The sequence below is a fragment of the Pipistrellus hanaki genome, assembly GCF_964339955.1.
Source record: "Pipistrellus hanaki genome assembly, chromosome: 4".
Lineage (NCBI taxonomy): Eukaryota > Metazoa > Chordata > Mammalia > Chiroptera > Vespertilionidae > Pipistrellus > Pipistrellus hanaki.
In genome coordinates this window covers 86,417,697-86,442,948 of record NC_140506.1, presented here as the reverse complement: position 1 = coordinate 86,442,948, position 25,252 = coordinate 86,417,697, and the positions used below count along the sequence as shown (strand labels likewise).

General features: G+C 40.4%; 1 protein-coding gene across 49 annotated transcripts in view; it reads left to right on the top strand.

The window, feature by feature from the left end:
* The window catches only part of RBFOX1 (RNA binding fox-1 homolog 1), a 1,418,051-nt gene that overhangs the window by 1,304,316 nt on the left and 88,483 nt on the right, over positions 1 to 25,252 (top strand). For all 49 annotated transcript variants that reach the window (XR_014794880.1, XM_084882378.1, XM_084882381.1 and 46 more), the window contains one exon: positions 8,063 to 8,116. Coding sequence is in view for 48 of the 49 variants with exons in the window: in XM_084882378.1 (XP_084738504.1) it covers positions 8,063 to 8,116 (54 nt within the window). In the remaining variant the exon portion in view is untranslated. The remainder of the gene's footprint in view (positions 1 to 8,062; positions 8,117 to 25,252) is intronic.

The following is a 25,252-nucleotide window of genomic DNA, read 5'->3' as shown; positions in this document are numbered from 1 at the left end:
GGAAATGTAGAGTCATTTGAAAAAAAAAGAATAAAACATTAAAGAAAAGGCTAAAATATACTTTGAATAACACCACTGCCAACAGGGTTTCCTTTCTCCCTCCTAGAGGACACCTCCATTATGTCTGTACTTTTATTTTGCATTTGTGCATGTATCTGGAGTAAGTATCTATTTACCGTATCCACAGTATTGTGTACATGCTTTTTATGTAAATGGTATCATGGTGTACATATCATTTTTAATTAGGGTTCATAAATCCACATGGAGTTCTTTCAGTGTTAATACATACAGACCAGATTCATCCTTTTTAGTAGTTACATAATATTCCATACATGGGTCTATGTGTTTATTCCAACTTTCCATACTGATTGGATTAATTTTATTTTTGTTATGATCTTTAGCATTTGGTAATTTTGTTCTTCTTCTTCCTTCTGCCAGCAGCTGCCAATTTGGCTAAATAAGTTTGTTCATATTTTTCAAAGGGGCATCATTAAACAGATATATACTCTCAATATAAAAGGGCTCTCAGCTGAAAGATCAGGAGAATTATTTATTCTGCTGACCCATTTTCCCAGCTCCAGCAGCCAAGACCTGTCCTTAAATGGAATAGAAATTTCACAACAGACCTTGGATGCCCAGTGCTGCAACGAAGCCACCTCCAACTCATGGGTCCTGAGGCCTTTCTACTTGGGTCAGAATGAGAGTGCTGCCACTTGCCAGAGTTCATACATGACACCATCACCATGACTGTTGGGAACCTTAAAAAATTATGAAGTAGTGAGCATGTTTGTGTGTGTGCGTGCGCATGCATGTTCTCATGCATATGCATAGATGCTCTTGTGTACTGTTTATGAGAGGAAATGAAGTCAGGAAGCTAAATATTATTCCTTAAGCCATATGCATGCATATTTATTTTAAAGAAAGAGTTATTGATCAATGTCATACCCAGGGGCTGAAAACTGGACCTGTGGGATTTTGCACACAATTCAAAGCACGTTCATTAACAGCCAACATTTCTGTAATACTAACTGTGCGGCGGTAGGCGAAGCATATTAAATACCCTGGGCCCACAGGAAATCCTATAGAGAGGAAATGGTTATCCCAATTTTAAAGATGCAAAAACTGAGGCTAGACAAGAGCAAGTAATTAGTGAAGTCATTTGCTTTTCTTGTGAAGTAACAAGATCTCTGGCCATGCCTGTGTGTATGTGAATGCGTTACTTTCCCCATCATCTAATAAACAGCAGTCAGATAGCAACTGGTGACAGTAATGCAAGGTATTCGGTGTGGACCCCAACTTCCTGCCAGATGTTGGCATAAGCAGCCCACATCCCAATCCTGGTAGCCATACCTTCTTAATTGCCAGCAATGAGTCGCGTGGGCCTCTCCTCCATGTACCTGAAAGGGGCTACTCAGAGGCTTATCCTGACATGTGGACTGAGTGTGTACCTAAAGGGTCCATGGACAGTCACAGAAGAACTGACTTAGAAAATTCAATACAAATTCTAATTACATAAAGACAGTTGGAGCCCTTGGAGACCTTTGATATTCAAAGAAAGTGGTTCTCAAAGGTTTTTCAATTGTTAGTTCATGAGTATCATCACTACAAAGACATTTCTGATAAATTGCAATACAACTCAACTGAAAATATACAGACTCCCTTCGATCCTTAACAAGAGTGGTAGGAGAGATATTATCAACACACACACACACACACACACACACACACACAAAGAAAGTGGTTACTATGTGGAATGACGTATATGCTAATTAGCTTGAGTGTGACAGATATTTTACAAAGTATGAGAATATCAAATCAACAAGTTGTACACCTTAATTATGTACTGATGTTAGTTGTCACTTATACCTCAATAAAGCAGGGGGAAAGGAGAAAAGTCAGGACCAATGAAGTTACAGTGAAAGGAGAAAATTAAGTGATCTGTGAGATTCATTAGTTACCTTATTCATTCTCACAAACCATCAAACTTATGTTCAGCAAAATTATACATTCCTGGAGTCATCACATTTTAAGGTCATCTTCAAATAATGAAACATAGCTATTAATGCCAACATCACAGCCATACATTCCTTCAGTTGTGTAACCAACAAAAGTTTGAGTAGCTGCAAAGTTTCTAATGATTAATAAGATTGGATCCTAAGTGCAATGAGACAGATGGCTAGGAGACTGCGCTATGGAAGACTAGAGTTAATGCTCTCATGGAGGACATGGATTCTATTTCCCAGAACAGTTAACTTGGGTATAAGAAAAGACTATGGAATGATATATAAGGATTTGTAAACCCTACCCATCAGAAAGCTCCACAAACAGAAAATTGGGCTACTTCCATAGTGCCGATTTTTCCTGAGGATTCCAATACTCAGGGAAGAGTTGGGGTTTACTCTACCCTTTGGAAGTCAAATGCTTGCTCTGCAACACAAATTGAGAACTGAATCTCAGGGATTTACTAGATATTGGAGAAGCATGGGGGTTGGATGGAGCTCTTTTATTTCTTAGAGATCTTAGGAAGGATAAAAACTGGACAAAGATACTATAGGGAGAGGTGGAGTTTGGTGTCAGCTTTACCTTTCTCTAGCTACTGACCAACAGGCAGGTTGCTTAAACTCTCCACACACTAGTATTCTCAAGTGGCAATTGCAGACATAATAGGATCTACTACTTAGGATATCTGTGACTATTAAGGGAGATAAAGTACAATTCACTGACATAATAATCTCAACAATATGTAGCCATCTTGTTTGTTTTTTGCTATAGATAGTAAATTGCATTTTCTGACAAACATAGGATCAAATATTCAGATGCTGGTAGAGGCTAGGCAGGTAAAATAAGTGAGCAAACAGACAAGGGATGAGGAACTCACAGTATTTTTAGATTGTCTTTCACCTACAAACTGGTAAAAGCAAGACATTTCTTTATTAGAAGGAAAAACAACATATGGTAACAATGAAAGACTGCCAACATGAGTCCTCTAAGCCAGGCACACACTAGGGAGTAGTGGAGACTGACAAACTGGGAGCTTAATGGGGTCTCTGTTCACCTCCAGCCATCTAAAAGTTGCCATTTCTAATAAGGTTTCAAGAGAACCAGAAATCCTGTATTGTAGATGAAATCTAAATGTTGAGAATAAATATATGTGGCAGAAAAAAGGAAGGAAGGAAGGAAGGAAGGAAGGAAGGAAGGAAGGAAGGAAGGAAGGAAGGAAGGAAGGGAGGGAGGGAGGGAGGGAGGAAGGAAGAAAGGAAGAAATGAAGGAAGAGAAGGAGGGGGAGAAAGAGGAAGAGAGGGAGGGAGGGAAAGAGGAGGGGAGGAAGGGGAGGAGGGAGAGAGAGAGGGGGGGGAGGAGAGGAAGGAGGAGGAGGAAGAGGAGGAGGAGGGAAAGAAAGAAGAAGGAAGGAAGGAAGGAAGGAAGGAAGGAAGGAAGAGAAAGAAGAAGGAAGGAAGGAAGGAAGGAAGGAAGGAAGGAAGGAAGGAAGGAAGGAAGGAAGAGAAAGAAGAAGGAAGGAAGGAAGGAAGGAAGGAAGGAAGGAAGGAAGGAAGGAAGGAAGGAAGGGAGGGAGAGATACTAAGCGAACCAAACACAATGTACCACTAACTTTTCATTTGGGGCACTGCCTCGTGGCCCATTTCAATGACCAGACCCTAGTATCCTCAGTACATGTTTTTGGAAAACATTGATGTGCAGTTTGGAAAACTCCTGTGGTGCATTTAAGGATATTTTCTTGACTGTGTTTCTTTGATATGTAATCCAGTGTTAAGGAACATTGAAACCTGTGAAGAATTTTTGTGAGTTAATTTGAGCCAAACTGTTGACAATTGTCAGGAAAAAGAATTTCAAAATATTGAGATAATGCTCTGGAGAATGGTGGTTTTTCACATATTTTATAAATTACCCTCAAAGCATGAGAATATAAGACTGGGTTACATGAAATCTATTGGTGATAGATTAGGGAGGTGGGAGAAAGCAAAGTGGGGAAACCTCTGGGGTTGGATCAAAAAGTAAAATGGTAGACACATGCTTCTTTTACATAGGAGGGCATAAGGTAGTTAACAGTCAACCATTAACATGACAACAATAACAATGAGGGAGTTGTGGTTTCTGCCCTATGGTTGTGCCCTAAAGGATCCAGAAAAAGGGAAGTTACAAGCTCTCCTGATATTCCAAAAAATAGGTTATCTAGTTGCAAAAAGACCCTAGGCTCAGTTAAGATCAAAATTGATCATTGTCAGGGAAGGTACCAGCCTAGGACTTGTCTACCCACCACAGACTGCTTTTTAATTAAAAAGCTTTAATTTCAGACCTTCCTTTGTGGTTACTTTAAATCTCATGATCACGTTTGCAAGGCAGCCACACAGGCCTTCCCGGAGGTAGCCAAATTAGCATGTGGCCGCACACCAGTGAAGCCCTAGAGAAGGCCTGTTCAGGCTTTGATTTTTGGGTTTTGTTTATGTGTGTGTGTGTGTGTGTGTGTGTGTGTGTGTGTGTGTGTACACATTTAGGCTGGCCTTTTAACACCTAACAGAGCCTTAGTTAACAGCAGGCATATTGGCCAGCATCTTTATGGGAAGCTGGCAGACGAACTTTGAGAAGCTGAATTGAGGATGGGAGCACTGATTTAGAGGTGGCCCCTCCAGGCCCAGCCACAGAGGGGGGGTCTCTCTAAACAGCTCCTGCATCTGATATGGAGAGAGACCCCCATGTGTCTGGTCTCTGCTCCACTGCCTTGTTTTATGGGGGGCCCTGGGAGGCTGGGAGCTGTGGGCTTAATCAGCTGTTCTCTTTCTGTGGTAAGCCTCATTGTTCGGTTTAATGTCCTTGATCAAAATCTGTGAATATATAAGGCCTGGGGATGTACACAAACTGCCTGAGAAATTAAAACTGGGATCATTTTGTCCGTCTTCCTGACAGTGCAGGCTCCTGTCTCCAGCAGGGTTATCCCAAGGGTCTCTTCCAGGTACTAGATGGAGTCACAGGGACTAGGAGGCCATTTGCATGTAATTTGCATACATTTACATAAGCCTGCCTGAGCTCTGTAAGTCTGAATAGAGGTGATTTTCAAGGGCTGGATTCTTATTACCTTTCCCTTGAAGACTGTCACCCATAACGGGGTCCTTCTTTATTAGATGTATATCAGGAAGCAGGTCGTTGGAGGTTGAAAGAAGATAGAATCCTAACCAAAAGGGAATGAGTCTATTTAAAAAGCTTTATATTCTTTCAGTTCCTTTAGAGCAAAACTAAGTATATATGGAGTACCGACTATTCACCAGATGCAGTATTAGATGCTGGGAATTCATATTGGATGTCAGACCTGCTCACTTTACCAGTAATTCTAATAAAGGAAATGGTTATAAAGACAATTAACAAGCAGACAAAGAAAAAAGATGAACCCAGGTAGTGTTAACAGCCATACAGGAAGTAAAAGTGGGAATTGATTCAGGGAGTAGCTCAAAGGCAGGGAAGGGAGTAGCATTAAGTAGCCTCCCCTGGGAAGACACTGGAGACCTAAATCAGGTCAGAGTTGTCAAGAGTGAGGAAATCAGTCTAGAGAGAGAGAGAGGAAAAAGAGAGAGATTAGATAGATAACAGATGGATAGATGATAGATAGATAGACAGACAGACAAATAGAGGGAAAGGTTACTTGGCCCAAGGAAATGAGGAAGAGAAAAGCAGATGATCGAAACATGATTTTTAAGGTCATCTTAGATACCTCTGAAAAATTTCTTTCTTTGAGGAAAAGAAAGACCATTGGTATAACTTCTCTTTGACAGTTACACCGAAGGGAATTGATGGCTCCACACCCAGTGAATGGTGTGTGCAACTGAAGTATTCAAGACAGCCAATAAGGATGCCTACAAGATAAACCTTACTTAAAGAAAGACCCTGTCCCCACTACCAGTAAAAGGTGGGGCAGAGGGAAGAAGAGACAATAAATAAATAATTCATTTAATATAGCTCCATATAGATTTCTTTCACAAACTCTATATTTCTATGGACTGGAAAGAAAATGTTAAATATGTTTAGATAACCCTGTAGTTTTTTATTTGCAATCAGTGCTCTCTCTCTCTCTCTCCCTCTCTCTCTCTATCTAATTTCAAATAACTTGACATGAACATCAGTTCCCAGGTTTTCTTGAATAGGGTATTCTTTGAGAAGCAGCGGGATTTCAGCTGCCCAAATCGAAGTCATTTTCTGCATTCATAGAACACATTTTCTGAAATGTTTGGTGCAATATTTATTTTTATATCACTATAGAAACTCCTAAAAGACAAGATGTGGTTAATATGAGAGAGGGAGTTGTCTCTATGAAGTTTAAGAAACCACTGGGACAATAGGTATCAGAATTTTATGTCTCTTTCTGTAGGACTGAAATATAGCTAAGGATTTCCCATTAAGATGTGTCCCAAGTAATTCAAAAACAACCTTTAGAAAAACTCTATTCTAAGGACATCGTGGGAACTGTAAACCGGCTAGCTTATTAAAGTTGGAACTGAAAGTTCATAGAAACCAAATAGTTTCTCAGAGTATTCTAGAAAGTCCTTAAGTCCACTGGGGGCATATCTATTGAGATGCCGGAGCCTCTTAGTGGGTCAGTAGATTTTGGTCACCTCTCAGCTGTTCTTATAGGCACTTCACTTAGGTCAGACATTGGGGTATCACACCTCTCCCTTTTGGAAAGAGCTGAGAGTTCTCCTTGGCAGAAACACCTTCCCACACATCCCAACTTTCACCACTGCCTTTGCTCAGGGACATTCACTCACGGACCTGCTGTGTTTCACCCTCAGCCCAAGGACACAGGTTTTCCACAAAAGGCAGCGCACGTGTCCTTCACTGCCTTTCAGGAGTTCCATGTGATGGATGTTTTCATAAAGATGTGCCACCAGGGGCAGGAAACGAACACCAAACCCTAATACATGCTCATTCTTCTGAGATTCTTCCCCAAATAGTGCCCAGCAGGTCTCTTATATGTGTAGCTTCTTGATTTGCAAATATTCTTCTATGCTCTTTTCTTGAGTAAAAGTTTTTGAAAGGCCATGATTCATTTGACAGAAAATGCTCCTTCCAAAACTTGAAATATTACAGCATTCTGGTCATCTTATATAAAGGTTATTAGATATCATGCATTGATTAGGAATTGGTATGGCTCTTGCAAGCAACTGAAATATAGTCCATACTTAATCTCTACTGGATAAATGTCATTTTCTTTAGGATTTAAATAGCACTTTGGAAGTCTACAGTCTCCAGATCATAGTTAGGAATGACAATTATCAGGATACTAGAGGCCCCTCAGCCTGGCCTACATCCCTCTCACAATCCAGGACCCCTTGGGGGATGTCAGACTGCCAGTTTTGGCCAACACTGGCAGTCCAAAATCCCCCAAGGGATGTAATAGTGTGCGAAGCAGCAGGTGACTGGGGAGGAACCCCTGCCGCTCCACTCATCCCAGCCCTGCTGTGCCTGCTGCCACCACTTGGTAAGCTTGCTGAGCAGTGCTCCTGCTGTGGGAGTGCACTAACCCCCAGGGGGCAGCTCCTGTGTTGAGCATCTGCCCACTGCTGGTCAGTGTACATCATAGTGACCTGTCGACAGGTCGTCCCGTAGCTTTGGCTTTTATATATATAGATAGATATTTCTGCAAAGAATTCTATTCCTGTGAGCTTGCAAATTTTTGAGAACTTAACACACAGAGACATGCAATGAATTATTTAGTGGTGACCCAGAAAAGAGTAAAAGAATGAAATTATTTAGTGGCTCTAAAAAATATTGATATGAAGGAAAATTAATTACCACATCACTTTCAAAAGGTTCACCTGTGGCTGGTCAGTAGTTTCCATTCTATTAACTTGTATAGGAAGAAAATCAAAGGAGGAAATCACTTTATTTCCCTAGAACTATGTAGTTTGCAAAGAATGTTTATATGCCCAAACTATCTATTCTCTGAATTTTAAAATTATAGAAGACACCAACCCCTTAGATGTGCGGTTAATTTGTCACGATATTCTTTGTTGAATCAAAGGTGATGTTAATGTTTTGTGTATTCCTTTCAAGGCTGGAAATTGAATCCAGTTGTGGGTGCCGTCTACAGTCCCGAATTCTATGCAGGTAAACAGTTTCTCTTTTGCATGATGTCTTCTTGTTCTGTTCTATCTGTGCTTTGCCTGCCACTAAAGAATTGGGTTTTGTTTAAAAAAAATTGGAGCCAAGTAAATTATTAAGTTTTGAGTGATTTTATGTATTTATTTATTATCTTTTTTTTTTTGGCAAAATCAAAAGTGTTTAAAACCCTTTGAAAAAATAAAGGAGGATCATGTCAGTTCCATTGTGGAGCAGGCATGGAGCCACTGCTCCTTCTGATATTTCCCACTGATTTTGCCTTAAAAAAAAAAGTGGGAAACTTTGTGCAGGTGCAAATTAAGTAAATGTTCACGCCCATTTTTGGTCAGCACCTGGATGTGTTCTTTTAGCCATACATTGCCGTTCGGGGTTGCATTTTTCCCCCCTGGCAAAGCAGAGAATTAGATTACTAGTTATCCCAATAATGTGGCAATGAGTTGCCATTGCCAAGATAAGGACTACTGAGAAAACTGGAAAGAACTAAATTGTCTTTCTTTCTCCATTGATCCATTTTCTTTAGCAATTCCAGTGCTCTCTGCTTTGCCTTCAAGGGTGTATCTCTCTTCCCCCTTCCCTGCCTACCCTGCAACTCCCTCTCAGCTGGGAAAGACACTGTAGGAGAAAACCTGACCATCAAATTCAGAGAGAGAGTAGCCCAGAGCAACAGTGGCTGAGATTTTGCTCGGCTTGGCCTGTCACTTCTGCCTGTTGTGTCTTTGCTCATTAACAAGGCTGCTTTTAACACCTGGGGACCTGAGGAGATGTGCTGCATGGGTATTGAAAAGAGGTCTTTCTTAGATGTGACCCTTACTTTTTAATAAGGAGAAAGCAATGACCACTTGGTCTGTCACTTACTTAGGGAGTTCTTGAAGGTAAGTCATGCCCCCTGCTTTGCCTTTTCTGGGGTGCCTCACTACGATCACCATCATGACACTAAGCATCCACCTTAGTGGATGACAAGGGAGCATGGGAAACTTAGCTACTTTGGTATAAGAACCAATTTAACTTTTTAAAAAAGGTAAATCTGGGAAGGTCCAATATGTGTTCTGGATTTTAGATAGACAGTGTCTGCAGTTGTTCTTCCACATGTGGATTTTGCCACAAGCCTGGGTTAAGTCCAAGGAGTCTATGACTGTGGAGTAGCAGTGTTGATGCTTATGAGGGAGGAGAGAGATACCCATAACCATATGGTGCAACCCATATCTTAACAGGACACCCAGCAGAGTGAGCAACAGGGACACTGCACTCAAGACAGCCTGGGTTCAAATTCTGGGCCCTCTATTGGCAAGCTGTGTGACTCTAGGCAAGTTACTTAACCTCTCTGTGCCTCAGTGTCTTCCTCTGTTAAATGGGAGATAACAATAGTAACAAACACACAGGTATTTATAAGAATTACATGGATTAATGTATGAAATGTGTTTGGTGCAGAGCTGGCACCATGCAAACACTGGGTAAATAGAAATAAGTTACTATTCCACCTTGTTGCCATAAGTGAAAATTAGCAGAGAGCTGACGATGCTGAATTGTGAATGTACCAAGAAATTCTCTTCTTATCTCATGAGAGGACTAGTCCTTCGCTTCTCAGCATGTCCATTTGGCGGAAGTTAATTTTGGGACCAGAAGTAAGGCAGTCTGTCCAGGGACATAGATAATGCTGGAGTACATCCTTGTCCAAACGGCAAATAAATGAAATTGGCCCAAAGGTACAAAGAGACCTTAAGACAGCACCTCTGTGCACCTGAAGACCCTGCCCAGTGAAATGGAGTAGCCAGAGTAAAGAGGTGGCAGACGCTGTGTGTGGTGTGTGCGTGCACACTCACCTACCTGCATGCTTTATCCCAAAGTTATGGCTCAAGAACAAGGAGCAAGATGTCATTTGCTGAAGAGGTAGGGTATATACACGCATTGTAGTAGAGAGAGGAGAGTGCGTTTTTCTGGTTCCATGCAAAGTAGTTGGTCATTTTTTTCCCTGGCAAGCAGGAAAACACCAAATATCTTTGTCAAACCTATATGCATTTTTGTGGTTTTTAAAGAGGACAATAAGACGGAATGAACAATTTAGACTAATGCATTCATTCAAGAGCAAATTAATCCGAGTGACTTTTAGAACATTAGAATAGGGATTCAAATTAGCCCTGGGCCTACCCTTAGAAGTTAAATAACTGGGCTATATAGAGAAAGAATAAGTTATCATATGGGTAAATATGGGCCTAGTTCTTTCTATGTGCAGGTACTGATGTACACACTGTACCTAAATTAACATGTTAAAATTCCTTTGGCAATTTTCCAAATGAGGGGACTAAGGTTCAAGGAGTTAGCATCATGGGACTAAGATGCCACAGCTAGCTGGTAAGAAACTGGCTAGAATTTGAAAGCAAGGGGCTATCTTCTTTACAACCAGATATGCTGCTTCTTTCTTTTTTGTGAATATTAGAAGTCATTCTTACTGACTGTGCCGTATGATAGCAGAGACTCCTGATCTACGTCCAAATCCAGAAGAGAAATAAGATAATGATTTTGGATTATGTCCACCACTGTCTGCCACCATAGTCAGACATGTCATCCAGGTGTGTCAGGGGAAGCTGTAAGGAGTCTGAACAAGCACGTCCTGATCTCTACGACTTGTTCCAAACAAGTTACACCTTAAAAACAGGGGGCCCAGCTAAGTAAGTGACGCTTGGGAAATCTGAACATTTGTGGTTGAGTTGACAATATTGGGCCTCTGCTTAATCAGAAGCTTTTCCTTTGTTGCCTGTATATTTGTGTCTGTAGGTAGAGAGAGCTTGTGGTAGTCAGAAATGTGGGGAAATGCTGCTGCGAACTCAACACTCCAAAACTATCCCTTGGAAATATTTGGAAAAAAAACACTGAGACTCCTTTCAGCTTCAATCTAAAGTTTCAGGCACCTGTATCTATGGAATGCATACAGGGGTGGGCAAAAGCAGGTTTAGTTATAATACAAATAAACAAGACAATAATTAATAAATGATAATACAAGAATAAACCTACTTTTTTGCTCACTCCTGTATATATAAAGATATCGGTGTGGAATATATTTATTTCCATAACCAGGTATAATTACTAATGTTGCCCATTGAAATACCCATGACTAAGAATTTCGGGGGGCATTTTAAATCTCCCCAAGTATAAAAATAGTCTGCGTTTATCTTATAATTTTGAATATGCCTCAAAGCTGCAACGAAAACCCTGTCATTGATTTGCTAGGGATGTTTAGCAGGCCAGCCCTGTGTCTGTCTGAGATAGAAAGCCAGACTTATTAGTCATTTCTCTGTATAAGATGCTGCGTTAATGACACATATCATAATATTCCATAGTATAATTATCGATTTTCTGAAGCTTATGCAGAATTAACAGCCCAGCCTCCAATTGTCTCCCCGAATGGGGCATGAAAAGTTCACATATTTTGTAAATTAAAATCGATATTTTCAATCTCTCCTAAAGGTAATTTTCCTAATTTAGTGGACTTTTCCCTAACATTTATTTTCTCTTTTAATTATAAAATGGCAGGGTATTGATTTCCCTGTATAACCTCCTGACGCCCTGAGTGCATTTTTATTGCTAAAGCAGGGTGGGGGTGGGGAGAGCAGTTGAACCTCTTAATGAGGATCTTTAATTACTAGCTTTGTATTAATTTGCTTTGATAAATTATGACATGCGCTCTCCCTCGCCTACACAGTCCAGGGGAGGCATTCAGAAAGCTGTGCAGGAAGGTCTTTCATTTTGGGTGGTACTTCTGAGCTCTCAGGCCTGGACAGACTCTGAAAAACTCACCCAACTTGGCCCCAGAGCAGGTAGACATAAATCAGCTTAATCTCACAACCACATATAAATCTTCTCTGAAGACAAGGTGGTGTTTTCCTGTTATATTAAGCAGCATTTATTAGTTTTCCATATGTATCATCATCTTCAGACTTCTGGAGTCTTATTCTCAAGACAAAAGATTGATAAGTCAATAAAATAAAATAAAAATAAAATAAAAAGTCCAGATGGGTTTCCAAGACGTTAGCCTGTACCTATGTCCATTCCATTTTAGAGTTTAAAGACAACCAAGACCCTACAGAGAAGTACAATATCTACAAATATCTGTTCCCAGTAGCATGCCTCAACTTACGTAGTATAATTAGAATAGTGTTTCTAAGAATCTCAAGGAAGAAGCCTCAAAGGGGATTCTTACAGTTTTCCTGTCTGTGTGAGAGATCCCCTTTGCTTGCTAATAAAAAAGGTTTTTAAGAAGTGGTGTCTTTGAGAGATAATCATAATATCTAGCCCACGCAACTATTGATCGAAAGCACCTTTAATCTTCATAAATAAGTACAACAAAATCAAAATAAATAACAGAAGGTTATGCAAAGACGTCAACATGGTACTGACAAATGGCAAATTCATCTGTTTCTCAATTGCCGCTAAGATCACTGCAAAGCTTAACCGCACTGTATATCATATCTGCCAACTCATTTCTGTGATTAAATATTCCATCAGTGGGCCTCTAAGGCAGCAAAGCTTAACAAGATTCATAAGATGCACCACTTGAACACGCATAACTCACTTCGAGGGATGGAGAGCACCCCGCTTGCAAAGGAAAATTGGAATCCAGTTCAATTACTCCACAAGTCGCGATCAATAAGGGAAGGAAAAGACCTTTCAGTGCAATGCAAATGTAAGATATAGTTCGGTCCTGATGACAAGAAACACACAATTCAGGTCCATAGTAGGAAGATACAGAGTAAATTAGTCAAAAGCCTTGAAGATGACAATGAAAAATTGTCTTGGTGAGACTATTACTATGAGCAAGTGTTTTGTTGTTGTTTTGTTTTGTGTTTTTTTTTTTTTTGGGGGGGGGGGAGTGAGGGTCCTGAATATATACTCCTCCTGAAAATAACAATTTCTGATTTCAAGGGGCAGAACAATGACAGTTACTTAAAGAAGGGCGTATCTGGCTGCAAAGTCATATTTGAAAGGTGGTCAGGTCTTGAAAGTAGGTTATCCTTGGGTTATAAGTAGGAGTCGATAATATAATGAGTACAAAATAACTTTACAGGCAGTAAAGTAAAATAATAGTGTGTGATCACTGAAATCACCTTGATCATGCCCACATTGGTCCAAACCTGGCCATGGACACATGGGTACCAGGCGAGGCGATGGGAAAGGGGATTGGGATCTCAATATAAATTTTAAAAATGAAGAAGATGGATGTAGCACTCTGTGATTGCTTATCTTGAAAGGGCAGCTGTGTTTGACCTGGGATTACCTGTATAACAGTGTTGGTTTTCTATGGGCTTTGGGGTCGAAAAAAGGTAGATGATGAAGGTCTCCCTCCCAGTTGCGTCCCCTCTCCCAACTTCACTTGATTGAGTGCATTACGGTTATGAGAATGACCTTTAGCCACACTTTTAAATGGGCTTTTTTCTCCCGATTCGTTCTTTGCAATTTGAATATAATAGCATCTGCAAAAAAGTAAGATTATCCAGAACCTGTGGTAACTATAGCCCCTGGCCCAAGCTGCTTTTCTTTTATTGGTCCCAGTCCCAGTCCCAGATCTAGGGCTGGGCTCAGGATGAGCTGCCAAAATACTGGGGACAAAGCCTGCCCTGCTTGGGGTGACCTGAGCATCCTGAAAGAGTGGAGTGTGGGGTTGGAAGATACCTGCTTCCACTCTGAGCCCCTCATAGTCACAGCTGCTAATAGTCAGGCGCCCTCATGACTTTAACATTTCCACATCCACTCACTGGACCAGACTTATCCACACACACAGCCATGGCGGTAAGGAACCATTCCTTGTCAACCATGACCTTCGGCTCTGAGCTGGTCTGTATAATTTGCACACCTGCAGATTAAACGCTGTGCCCTTCAGTGAACTGGAACAGACGGGTCCAGATTTAAGTCCCGGAGGCAAAGGAACATCAGCCTGGCATGGTTCCCCTTCAAAGAATATATCTCGTGTATTTCTTTGGCTTTGCCTCCTTTTGGTTGCAATTCACTTTTCTCTCCTCTCCTCCCCCATCTGTCTCAGCATATTCCATCCCATCCCTGCCCACATTTGGCCTTAAGTTTTATCTGTATCCTTCCCTGTCCCACAGAGGCAATGCAGCTCAGCTTTGATGGAGCCTGTGGGGTTTTGGGATCTTCAAATAGGATCAGGACTTGCTTCCATGCTAAACACTGCATTTCCTAAATAAATGAGTGCCCCTTGTACTGTATGAAAGTCTATCCAGGAGCGCTCCCCCAAATCAGGGAGGTGCAGAACAGTCCGTGTTGGAGCCCCACATCTAGGCTGTGGGGGAAAGATGAGGTTTGATCACCTGGTTCTGGATACATTTCACAGGGAGTTTTAGGCTGCATCATCAATACACTGAATAACTCAAAATATCAGCAACATAAGACAAATTGAGGCACTTATTCTATGCCTGGCAATGTGTTAAACACTTTGCATCTCTTCAAGTCCTCCTAAGAATGTTATAGCATTGACATTATTATAGAAATGGTGAAACCAAGGCTTCACGGCTGGTTATCTCATTCCCTAAATCACAACTAGTATGTTAAAAGAAAACACACAAAAAAACCCCACCTGTTTATTACAGAAAGGTCTATTTTCTAACCTCAAAGCCCATGTTTTTCCTCACCTTGTTCCACAGTTTCCTCTGTAGGAGGAGAGGAAGGAATGCCTGCCTCATCCCCCCTCCCTCCCCACACACGTCTTCTATGCATCAGGCCCTAGAATATAATAACTAATAAAAACATCTTTGCATTTAATATCACACACATGCCAAACTCCACATTGGGATTTTTACATATATTTACATAGATTGCGACTTAGCAGGGTGAGTGTCATTATCTTTATGTTGCAAATATATTAGGAAATCCAGTCAAGTTGCCCAAGGTTGCTGACTTCCAAAGCTAGAGAGCTGTATCCAAACCTATATCTTTGTGAATCTGAAGTGCATTCCATTTTACTAAAACAACTTACTCCCCACAAATGCTTTAATTAATCCATTATCCTTGATCAATGATTTTTAACTGGGAGTGATCCCTACCTCCCCATCCATCCCACCCTAGAGGAACTGAAGAATTTCTGGAGACATTTTTCATTGTCATTCCTGGGAGGATGGGTGTTCACTACTGACATCTAGTGGTTGGAGGCCAGGGATGCTGCAAAACATCCTACATTGTCCAGGACAGCCCCCCACCACAAAGAAATATCTGGCCCCAAATGTTGACAGTGCTCAGGTTGAGAAATCCTGTCCTGATAGAAGGACATTGCTAAAGACGTCACATATTCACTGAATATCTTAATCACTCTTGTGTTCACCACTTGCTACTGATAAAGACAGCTGTAGTTCTGAAAAGCGATAAAAGAATTTAAAGAGACATTCGCCCAAATTTTTCTTTCTTGTGATTTTTGACTCCAGAAGAGAAGAACATAACATTTGAGTATGTACTTCGGAACTGTGTTGGGGGTTCCCAAGATCACACTCTGTGATGGGTTAGAAGGACTCACAGGACTCAGAAAGGTGGTTATACTCACCTTTTTATTTAAGTAGGAGAATTCAGATTAAAGATCAGCAAAGGGAAAGAGTACGGGGGTGAAGGCCAAAGACCAGTCAGGAGCTCTCTCCGTGGAGGCTCAGAGAGAAACTTGATTTCCCAGCAATAATGTGTGACAGCACCAAAGTGTTGTCAGTCAAGGACACTCACCTGAGACTTGGTGCCCAGAATTTTTATTGGGAGTCAGTGACAGAAACATGAAGCATCCATTTGACTGGCCTCAACTACTCAAATCTTAGCCCCAGAGCAAAACAAAGCATTCACCATCCTTAAAGCAAATTGCTGCCTTATCACACTGGTACTGTGTGGCCCAAGGGCTCAGGCATCCAAACCCAGTCCTAGCAGGTGATATATTGGAGGATTTGACTGAGGGTCAAAACCGAAAGCAAGCCTTTGGAAGGAATATATAGGGTTTGAGAAACCCTGCAGAGTTAACCCTTTCATGCACTACAGAAAAAGATGAAAAGATGATAATACATAGCAATGGTGATAATGATAGTAGTGGTTGATGTGATAATGATGATATAAGACAGGATGTACCACCATGTTGGTTGCTTATAGAAGAAAAGATCAAGCTGAATGTACTTACAGAAAAATAGAACGTATGGCTTTTCGCTCAGAGCCCGGTTGGCACATTTCTTCAGTAGACCGCCAGCTAGTAAATATTTTGGGTTTTGTGTGCCATTTGGTCTCTGTCAGGACTCAACTCTGTCAGTGTGTTCAAGGCAGCCACAGACAATACATTATGAATGGGGGTGCCTGTGTTCCAAAGAGGCTTTATTTAAGGAAACCAACATTTAAATTTCATATCACTTTCACGGGTCACGAACTAGTCATCTGTTTGGGTGTTGTTGTTTTTTACCCCAATTATGTAACAATCTGGAAGCCATGACCCCTCTCTGCTGACCCTGGCTTGGGAAGTCCAGATTTAATAAACACCAAGCCACTAGTTACCGCCTGGGGGAATGTTGATGTTGTCTCTAGCATTGCACTGGTTTAGCAGTTACACACTGCAGAAACCCCTGAGGCTCGCTGAGGTGTCACTCATTTGTGTGATTTTCATCAAGGGAGGGCCTCAGAAACTCATCTTGTGTAAAGTAACGCATGCCACTGGCTTGTATCAGTTCATTCTTAGGACCAGTTACAGCATCGAGGGACTGAGAAGTGCCAGGCACTGTGATGGGCACTGAGTGGGGGCTAGGGAGCAGTCCTTTCCCCCAGAATTTGGCAGGACAGTCAAGGATACAGACAAGGAAAGCAGCTCAGTGGGCCACAAATGATGATATCTACGGAGCACTGAAAAAGAACAACCCCTTGCGTTAGCATTCAGAGGGGCGATACAAATAAGGTTTTGAAGGGTAAGTAAGAATTAGCATTATAGAGCAAGCATGTCAAAAATCAAAGGCTAACATTTAAGTTCATGTGGGCCGCAAAAAACAAAAGCTTCAATTTTCATAGAAACATAGGTTTATTTTGATAGAGACATGCTGAATACAAAGGGCTGAAACAAATGAGTAATCGTTAACATAAAATATTGGAACATTTTAATAAAAATATATTTTTTAACATTATCTTACCAGACACTGAATAACTGCAAAGACTAGTAAATGTAGGCAAATAAATCTTGTTTTCTGAAAGCAAAATATTTCCTGTTGCCCACACCAAACAAAGCAGTACAAGACTAATGATGTGGCAATCGGCTGCTAAAATATTTGCTGCTAGTATTAGTGGAGAGAAATGGTGCGCCTGCATGTAAGGCACGTAAGGGAAATGAATGCAACATGATTATAGTAATCAGTCATTAGCGAACATTGTAGTTTGTTATTAGTAATTATGTATAACAGGATGTTGTAAAAATTAAGTTATGAAATTTTTATTAAAACATTTTTTACATATAGTTACATTCGGCTGCAAAAATATTTGTTGTGGGCTGTATTTGGCCCATCGATCGTGAGTTTGACATGCTTATTGTAAAGATAACTAAGGAAGGATTTTGGTAAAGCCTACAGGAATTTCTCAACCTTTATCTACAGAATCCACTGAGAAATGTTAAACAAACAAATAAAGAAAAATACAGGCACTTACTTGACTTTCACCTGGGATAGAGATTTCTGAGGCAAAATCAGGTTTCCCCCAAAGGCTAAGAAAGACTGATCTTCTGAGAGCAGAGAGGACCTTCTAGAGAAAAGCTGCAGAGGACCTGGTGGTGCCATACAAAGGAATCTGTGCTCTAGAATTTATCCTGTGAGTCTCAGGCAACCATTGAAAGCTCTGATAAGAACATAAAAAAATAAAACAAGCAAAACACTTGGTATGAGGTAGCACCCAAATCTACCTTTGAAGCAAATAATAGTCTTATCCTGAGAACAGATTCCTAACATGTAGGTCAGGCCCTGAGGGCTAGAAAAAGTAACTGCTCATCAATTCCAGAGATTGGCTTCTTGACAGGCCCCAGGATGACCAGGCTGCTACTCAACTCCAAAGTTATCATAAAATTTGTTTCCTGGTTCTATCTAAATCTTTCCCTAGGAAAGTAAATTCCTGGATATATATATATTTTTTTTTTTAATGAGGTGATTTTTTTCTTTTTATATTTTAACTGGTATGACCATTCTATTACTATTTTGTTTTAAAGGTGTTTTGTTTTTTTGTTTTGTGTTTTGTTGTTTGTTTTTTTTTGTTTGTTTTTGCTTCCCACTTTCAGAGTTCTTTTCAAAATGTATAGTTCACTATTATTGGCCCAAGATTGAGTTGTTGTGTAAATAGAGACAAATTGACCAAATGTTGTTTATCACCCTGTATGGTAATTAGATATAGATGCTCATTCCCAAGCATACAATAAAGCTCTCCTGTTAGCTTTTTAAAGGGCAGTGTTGAAGAATCAACAAGCAAGTGGCAAAACCTCCTTAGGTTATGTTGATGACAGTTAATGCATTTCTAGAACTTCTCTGGAACTGTTACAACCCATTACAGTTGAATATTGGTTATGAAAAATTAATAAAGCCAGTGGAAAATGGAATCCAACATTAGCATTCGCTATTTACACCAAAGAATCAGCCAGTATCAATTATGCCATATACTACATTCTAATGAGTTTTTCATTAAACTGTATACCATTATAGAAACTAAACAAGAATTACTCAAAGAATAATGCCAAAGGCTGTTATTTTTTTTTTGAGAGAGATTAAGTTAGTTAATGGGTTATGCATTTAAATCTGATGCAAAGGTTAATTGATGTATGCTTATCATTGTGTTCAATCCAATATCATTTTAAAATTGTGAATACTCCAATATCATTGATATTTCCCCTGGGAAAGAAATGGGAGTCTATGTGTAAGTTTCTAGTGTTTGTTTCATACCATCAGATATTATAAAGATGGAAACTATAATTTTTCTGTCATTTTTGAAAATAATTTTCACCGTTGAAATTTTCTATTTGCCTTCAGCCCATTGGGTGTGTGTGTGTGTGTGTGTGTGTGTGTGTGTGTGTGTGTAGGCGGGTGGGGGAGCATATTTAAAGGAATGTATCTAATTACTCTTTGAGAGACTCAAAGTTGAAGTATAGTTTCTACTTTCAGCAGAGGAGTGCAGTCAGTGATGTAAATCTAATCTGGGACAGAAAGGGAGGTCAAAATGAATCTCTGCCCCCATTCCACAAATATATCCAGCTCCTCCAAAAATAAAGTCCTATCGTAGTTCATGAAATACAAGAGAGGGCACACAGGCAGGCTCTCCAGAAGGTTTTTGGACTCTTTGATCATCTTAGAGACTCTTGTCCCTAGAAAAAAAAATGAGAGAGAAACATTGAGGTGGGACATCTAGGGTTTTGCAGAAATCTGTAAACTCCATTGATCTCTACTTATTGGTCCCAAAGCACAACGGTATGTTTTCCTCCTGAGCTAAGAGGCAAACTGAAATGTCTTTAGGAGCAGGCTGTGAGATCAGTAAGTGACACACACAGTCAGAGGGGACATGTCTCAATTATGGGAAGGAGTGGCTTCTCCCATCACCCTGAGTGGCCCTGCCAGGCAGGAACACTGACCCAAAACCCATGTGGCCCCATATCCTGATTCCTAGAAAAGAAGCCAGATTCTGTCTTGTAACAGTAAACCTTTCACATTTAAAGATGTGTAATTATTCTTCAATCTTAAAATGCTTTCCATTAATTCTATTATCTTTAGCATTGCGGTTAGTGGTCAAAGAGAACAGTACACTAGTCATCAGCTTGCTACTTTTTCTTTAAAGGAACAGGGAAACAAGTATGTTCCCAAAATGCCATATTTTGAAATTCCAAATAATAACAGTTATTTCTATTATTATTATTATTATTATTATTATTATTATTACTGAGCTCATTTACTGTTGGTACTACTTTCCATACCATCTCTCATGACAGTTCTAATCTTTATAACAGTACTTGATAAAATAGATATTTGTGTTCCTATTTACAGATGTGAAAACTAAGGCTCAGGAATGTTAGATGCCTTGCCCAAGGTCAAAGAAATAGTGACTGAGGCTGGAAAACAAAACTATGGTTAAAAGTTTCAAAAGCCCATGCTTTTTCTGTCCCCCCACCCCGACATAAAGAGTTCACTATGTCTCCTCTCTGTGTTCCCTTCCTCTTCCGTGTCTTATTCCTATCTTGCAAGTAGGATTTTCTCCTCTATAGGAGATACATCCTTGCCAGAGGCTTCCTTGGATGGATTTAAAACCCTATCACGGATTCATAAAGGCGATCAGGAGCTTCTGCCTAACAGTTTTAGCCCGGAAGAGTCCGGTGTTTTCAGCCAGAATGCCCCGAAGAATCCTCAGACACGGTTTAGCTGAAATGGGATTAATGGAGATATCATCCCAACATTGATAAGGATGTTTGATCAACTCAGGACCAAGCATCACCACTAATAAGCTTCATGAGAGAGTCTGAACTTTAGAATCAGGCAAAGCTGGCTCCGATTTCAGTTTCGTCTCATCTTTTTTCTTTCTCTCTCTCAGCCTTAGTTTTCTTGTGCGTACAATAAGAAATATATATATCTTAACCATGTAGAGCATATGTGGCCAAGTACCAAAAACTCAGTGGCATCTTAAAGGTCACTCTCATTAGCACTGGCTGTACTTGAGGTTGATTATGTACTAGTAGTTCCCATCAGCTTAGTATTTTTAGCAGCCGGGCAAAATCTCAGGCCCCACCCTAGACCTACTAGATAAGATTCAGCATTTTAAATGGGTCCCCTGGGTGATTCAGTACACAATAATTAGAATTTGAGGAGCAAGAGTCTAGGTCAACCCTTGTGAATCTATTGGCACCCATTACGCTGAAGGCCAAATCCCTTAAAATAAATAAAACCTAGCTTCATCGTTTCTGTTGTGGCTGAATGCTAGCCTTCCATAAATACCATACAGATCAGGTGTTCTCATGGTTCATTGTCTTGAGTAACAATAAATACAAAAGACATTTTGGGCAAGTATTGAAAAGGAACATGTCTTAAAATTTTTTGGTTGTTCTTTTATTAATAAAAGTGAAATAAAATTAAAATTTTGGCCAGTATTGATAAAATGATACCCTCTAAAATATTCAGTGACAGCCTCCTGGGAGGGGTTAATGCTGTCTTGAGAGATAGTTACTAGTAGTACTTTTCCAAACAGGAAAATGACTCTGGAACAGGGCTCAGAAGGCCTTCTCTGTGAAGATACACATAGTAAATATTTTAGCCTTTGTGGGCTGAACAAAGGTCTCTGTTGCAAGTATTCAGCTGCCTTGCAGCATCAATGCAACCATAAAAAAAAAAACAACATGTTAATGAATGATGGTGGCTCTGTTCCAATAAAACTTTGTTTATAAGTACCGAAATTTGAATTTTATTTGATTTTTTTCACTTGTCATCAAATCTTATTTTCCTATTGATTTTTCTCTCAGTCATATAAAAATGTAAAGACCAGCCCAGCTGGTGTGGCTCAGTGGTTGGTCATTGACTTATGAACCAGGATGCCATAGTTTGATGCCCGGTCAGGGCACATGCCCGGGTTGCAAGGCTCAATCCCCAGTGTGGGGCGTACAGGGGACAGCCAATCAATGATTCTCTCTCATCATTCATGTTTCTATCTCCCCTTCTCCCTTCCTCTTTAAAAATCAATAAAAATATATTAAATATAAAATAAATAAATAAAAATGTCAAGACCTTTCTCAGCTCATGGGCCATACAAAAATAGTTAGTAGGCCAGATTTGGCCAAAAAGCAGCAGCTTGCCTACACATTATTTAGAAGATGAGTCTTAAATTAATGGGTCCAGGATTCTGGTTGCTTTCATTTGCACTCAGATCGCAAGATTTCTATTTTCATGACCTTGGGCGAGATCTTCAAACTCCCTATGCCTCAGTATCCTGTCCATTAATTGGGTGTAATAATAGCACCTGTCTTACAGGTTGTTAAGTGGAGGAGATAATCCAAGTTAAATGTTGAATAGGTTTGCCTGGCACTTACCAGGTATTCAGGAGGCAATTATTGTAATTGCTACTGATAATGTTAATTATCATATTGAGTCAATTGAATATTTTTTTGTGAAAGCCTCTATTAGCCTAAATCTTGGAGGCAGGAGAATAAGAGAACAGTTAGAGTGAAACATTACATTTTTAAACAATAAATAATCAGGAAGAAAGTTGCACAAAGGTTCTTAGTTGTATTCTTTTGTGTACTCGGAAATTATGCCAAAAAAAAGTGAAAAGAAAAAAAATATTTAATAATATATATTTTTTAATAATATGAAAACCAAAACTTACAAAATAAATGGGAATGAAAGATAATTTCCACTACACACAGATTCACCTCAGGCCGCCTTTAAAGATGAAATTACTCCAGTACAATTAAAAACATGATTTGGTTTATAAGAATTAAATACACATACATTTTTGTGCAACATCCGTGCCTAAATGGGAATACCCAGTAGTTAGAGCTCCACCTTAACCCTTCGGAGCAGCCATCTTTCAGGCATGTAAAACAGCACTAGGTATCAGCTGTGAAAATATTCTTACACAGATTAGCTCAATGCTAGTCTATGTTTAAAAATGTACACAAACAAGGCATTTTCAAACCACCCTGGGGTTGGATAAGTCTGTCAGTTGCAAGCAGTGACTTCCACATGCCAGCCTCCCAGGCCTCCACATCGGACAGAAGTTTGATGCTTCATGGGGGAGGAAGTTTTTAAGAGCCCCAGCATTCACTCACCATTTGGGACTTTCTGAGTGGCTTTACAGAGTCTGGAGGCTAAGACTTTAGGAACACTGGGCCCCCTCCAGGGCTCTGTTTTTAAGTGGCCCCTCCCTGCATGAGACCACAAACAAGGTAGATGTTTGTGGAGGTACAGATAGCACGTGACACACACACCCCTACCAGTGGGTGCTCCAGAATTCCATAGGCCCTTAGCTACTTAATAAAGTTTTGTTGGTGTTATTCGTGTGTGTGTGTGTGTGTGTGTGTATTTGGTTATTTTGTTGTTATTTTTTTTAAACATTTTAATAGAGATATGTGTATCCTTCTCCAAATTTCCTAGCCCGTCTTAGCCTTGGAGCTAATGAAATGACATGGCTGCTCCCTGTTGCCAGGCTGTTGGGATGTACCTTTGACTTTTCTTTTTAATCCAGAGATTATAGGAAGGGTCTAACCATTCATCTTGGTGCTGACCGAGAACTCTGCCTGTCAGATGCTGATATGGAACAGACATTGCAAAACAGCCTTTCTTTTCTCCCTTCCCTTGTTCCAGTCCAATTTTATTTCTTGAAAGTGTAAATAGCTGCCTTTTATTTTGAAACTTCATATCTTATTTTAGAAGTGATTTTTGACCAGGGGTGCACAGAGGGGGCAGAGTAGGGCTTTCTGGGGAGCAGCGGCCCCTGCAAGGGCATGCAGGTGTGAGGCCAGAGCTGGCTCCTGAGCCCATTTTTTTCACCCAAGGGTGTCACCAGAGTGAAAAGTTTAGGACTCTTCCTCTATCCTGTCTGTGATAGGAATCCTCTTCTAGGCTTCTCCCTGCCCCTCCAGGAGAGTCTGCTTTCTTGTTATCTTTGCAAGCCATTCTTTGGGACATGTTGCCTAGGCCCAGTCCTAAGATTATTTTGTCCTCCAGGTGAGAAAGGGTTGCGCTGCCTCATCTGAGACATGGACCCTGCCTCACCCTCTCCCAACTGGAGGACAGCAAGCCTTCCCTGAGAGTGCTCCCGGGGACATGTTGCCAGAATTTGAGATGCTGATGATCATGGCACTGGAGTGACAGAGGTGACAGGCCTTGCAAAAGGCTCCAGGAATTCTGAGATGGTCTGTCACACAGAGCCCCTTCCCTGCCCATTGCAGATAGTCATCAACTTTCTAGGAAACGGATGACCAGGCTGCCCAAAGATCATAGGAGGCTGGATTGTTCAATCTTAAAAAAAGCTAGAAATGAGGAAAGAAATGAATCTCAGAGATACAGTTTATAACAGTGTGTGAACTTCAGGCATGCACATTTGCAGCTATCAAAAAGGGACAGAAGAAGGCACACACAAGAAAGCTTGGTTGAACAAAGCACTCTTTTTTAGGAAAATAAAATAAAAATGGAAAGGTCCTTAAAAACATATGTTAACTTAAAATTAAGAAAGGCTTTTCAAAATGAGAGGCAGCAAGGGGTTATTTGAGATCAATGGGAATAGCTGTTTGGGAATCATTTATTCAGGCAGAAGCCCAAATAGTCTTCTGATTAGGACAGTGGTCAGCAAATTCACATGTGGCTCTTTGGACCCTGGAGTGTGGCTCTTCCACAAATACCATGGCCTGGGCAAGTCTATTTTGAAGAAGTGGTGTTAGAAGTTTAAGTTTAAAAAATTTGGCTCTCAAAGGAAATTTCAATCGTTGTACTGTTGATATTTGGCTCTGTTGACTCATGAGTTTGCCAACCACTGGATTAGGAGATGGAGGTGATGGGAAAGGGAAGAGGACCGATTACCTCAATGGAAGGAAGGCATTTCTACTGGTGCAGATAAGCTAACATAGTAATGCTAATTCTGAACAGTGGTTTTCATTTTCAGCCCAGTAGTCCTCAGTGCAGTAGTCATAACATCTGCTTTCTTGTTATCTTTGCAAGCCGTTCTTTGGGACATGTTGCCTAGGCCCAGTCCTAAGATTATTTTGTCCTGATTATAATATTCCAAAAGTTTGAGTATAAGAAGTGAAGGGCAGTTCCTGGTGCATGGCTGCTGCTTCCCATGTTAAAGTGGCTCTGCTTACATTATTGTTTACACGTGTAATAATCCAGCTGCATTGGTTGGTCCCTCTGAGGGTGAGGATTTTTGCCAGGGGCTTGGGATAAACGAATGAACATGGTTTGCCTCTGGCCCAGGGGTATTCTGTGTAGCTTAGAAGACCAAGATCTAAATAAAAAGTTGTCTTACAATTTTTTTTTTTTTTTAAGAGTGATAGGAACATAGGAGAGGGAGCAATTAAGTAAATCCTAGGGACTCAGAAGAAGAGATGAGGTGACTTTTAAACTACACAGAAGGGAGAGGATAAGGCAGTTTTCTTCAAACTGAACCACATGA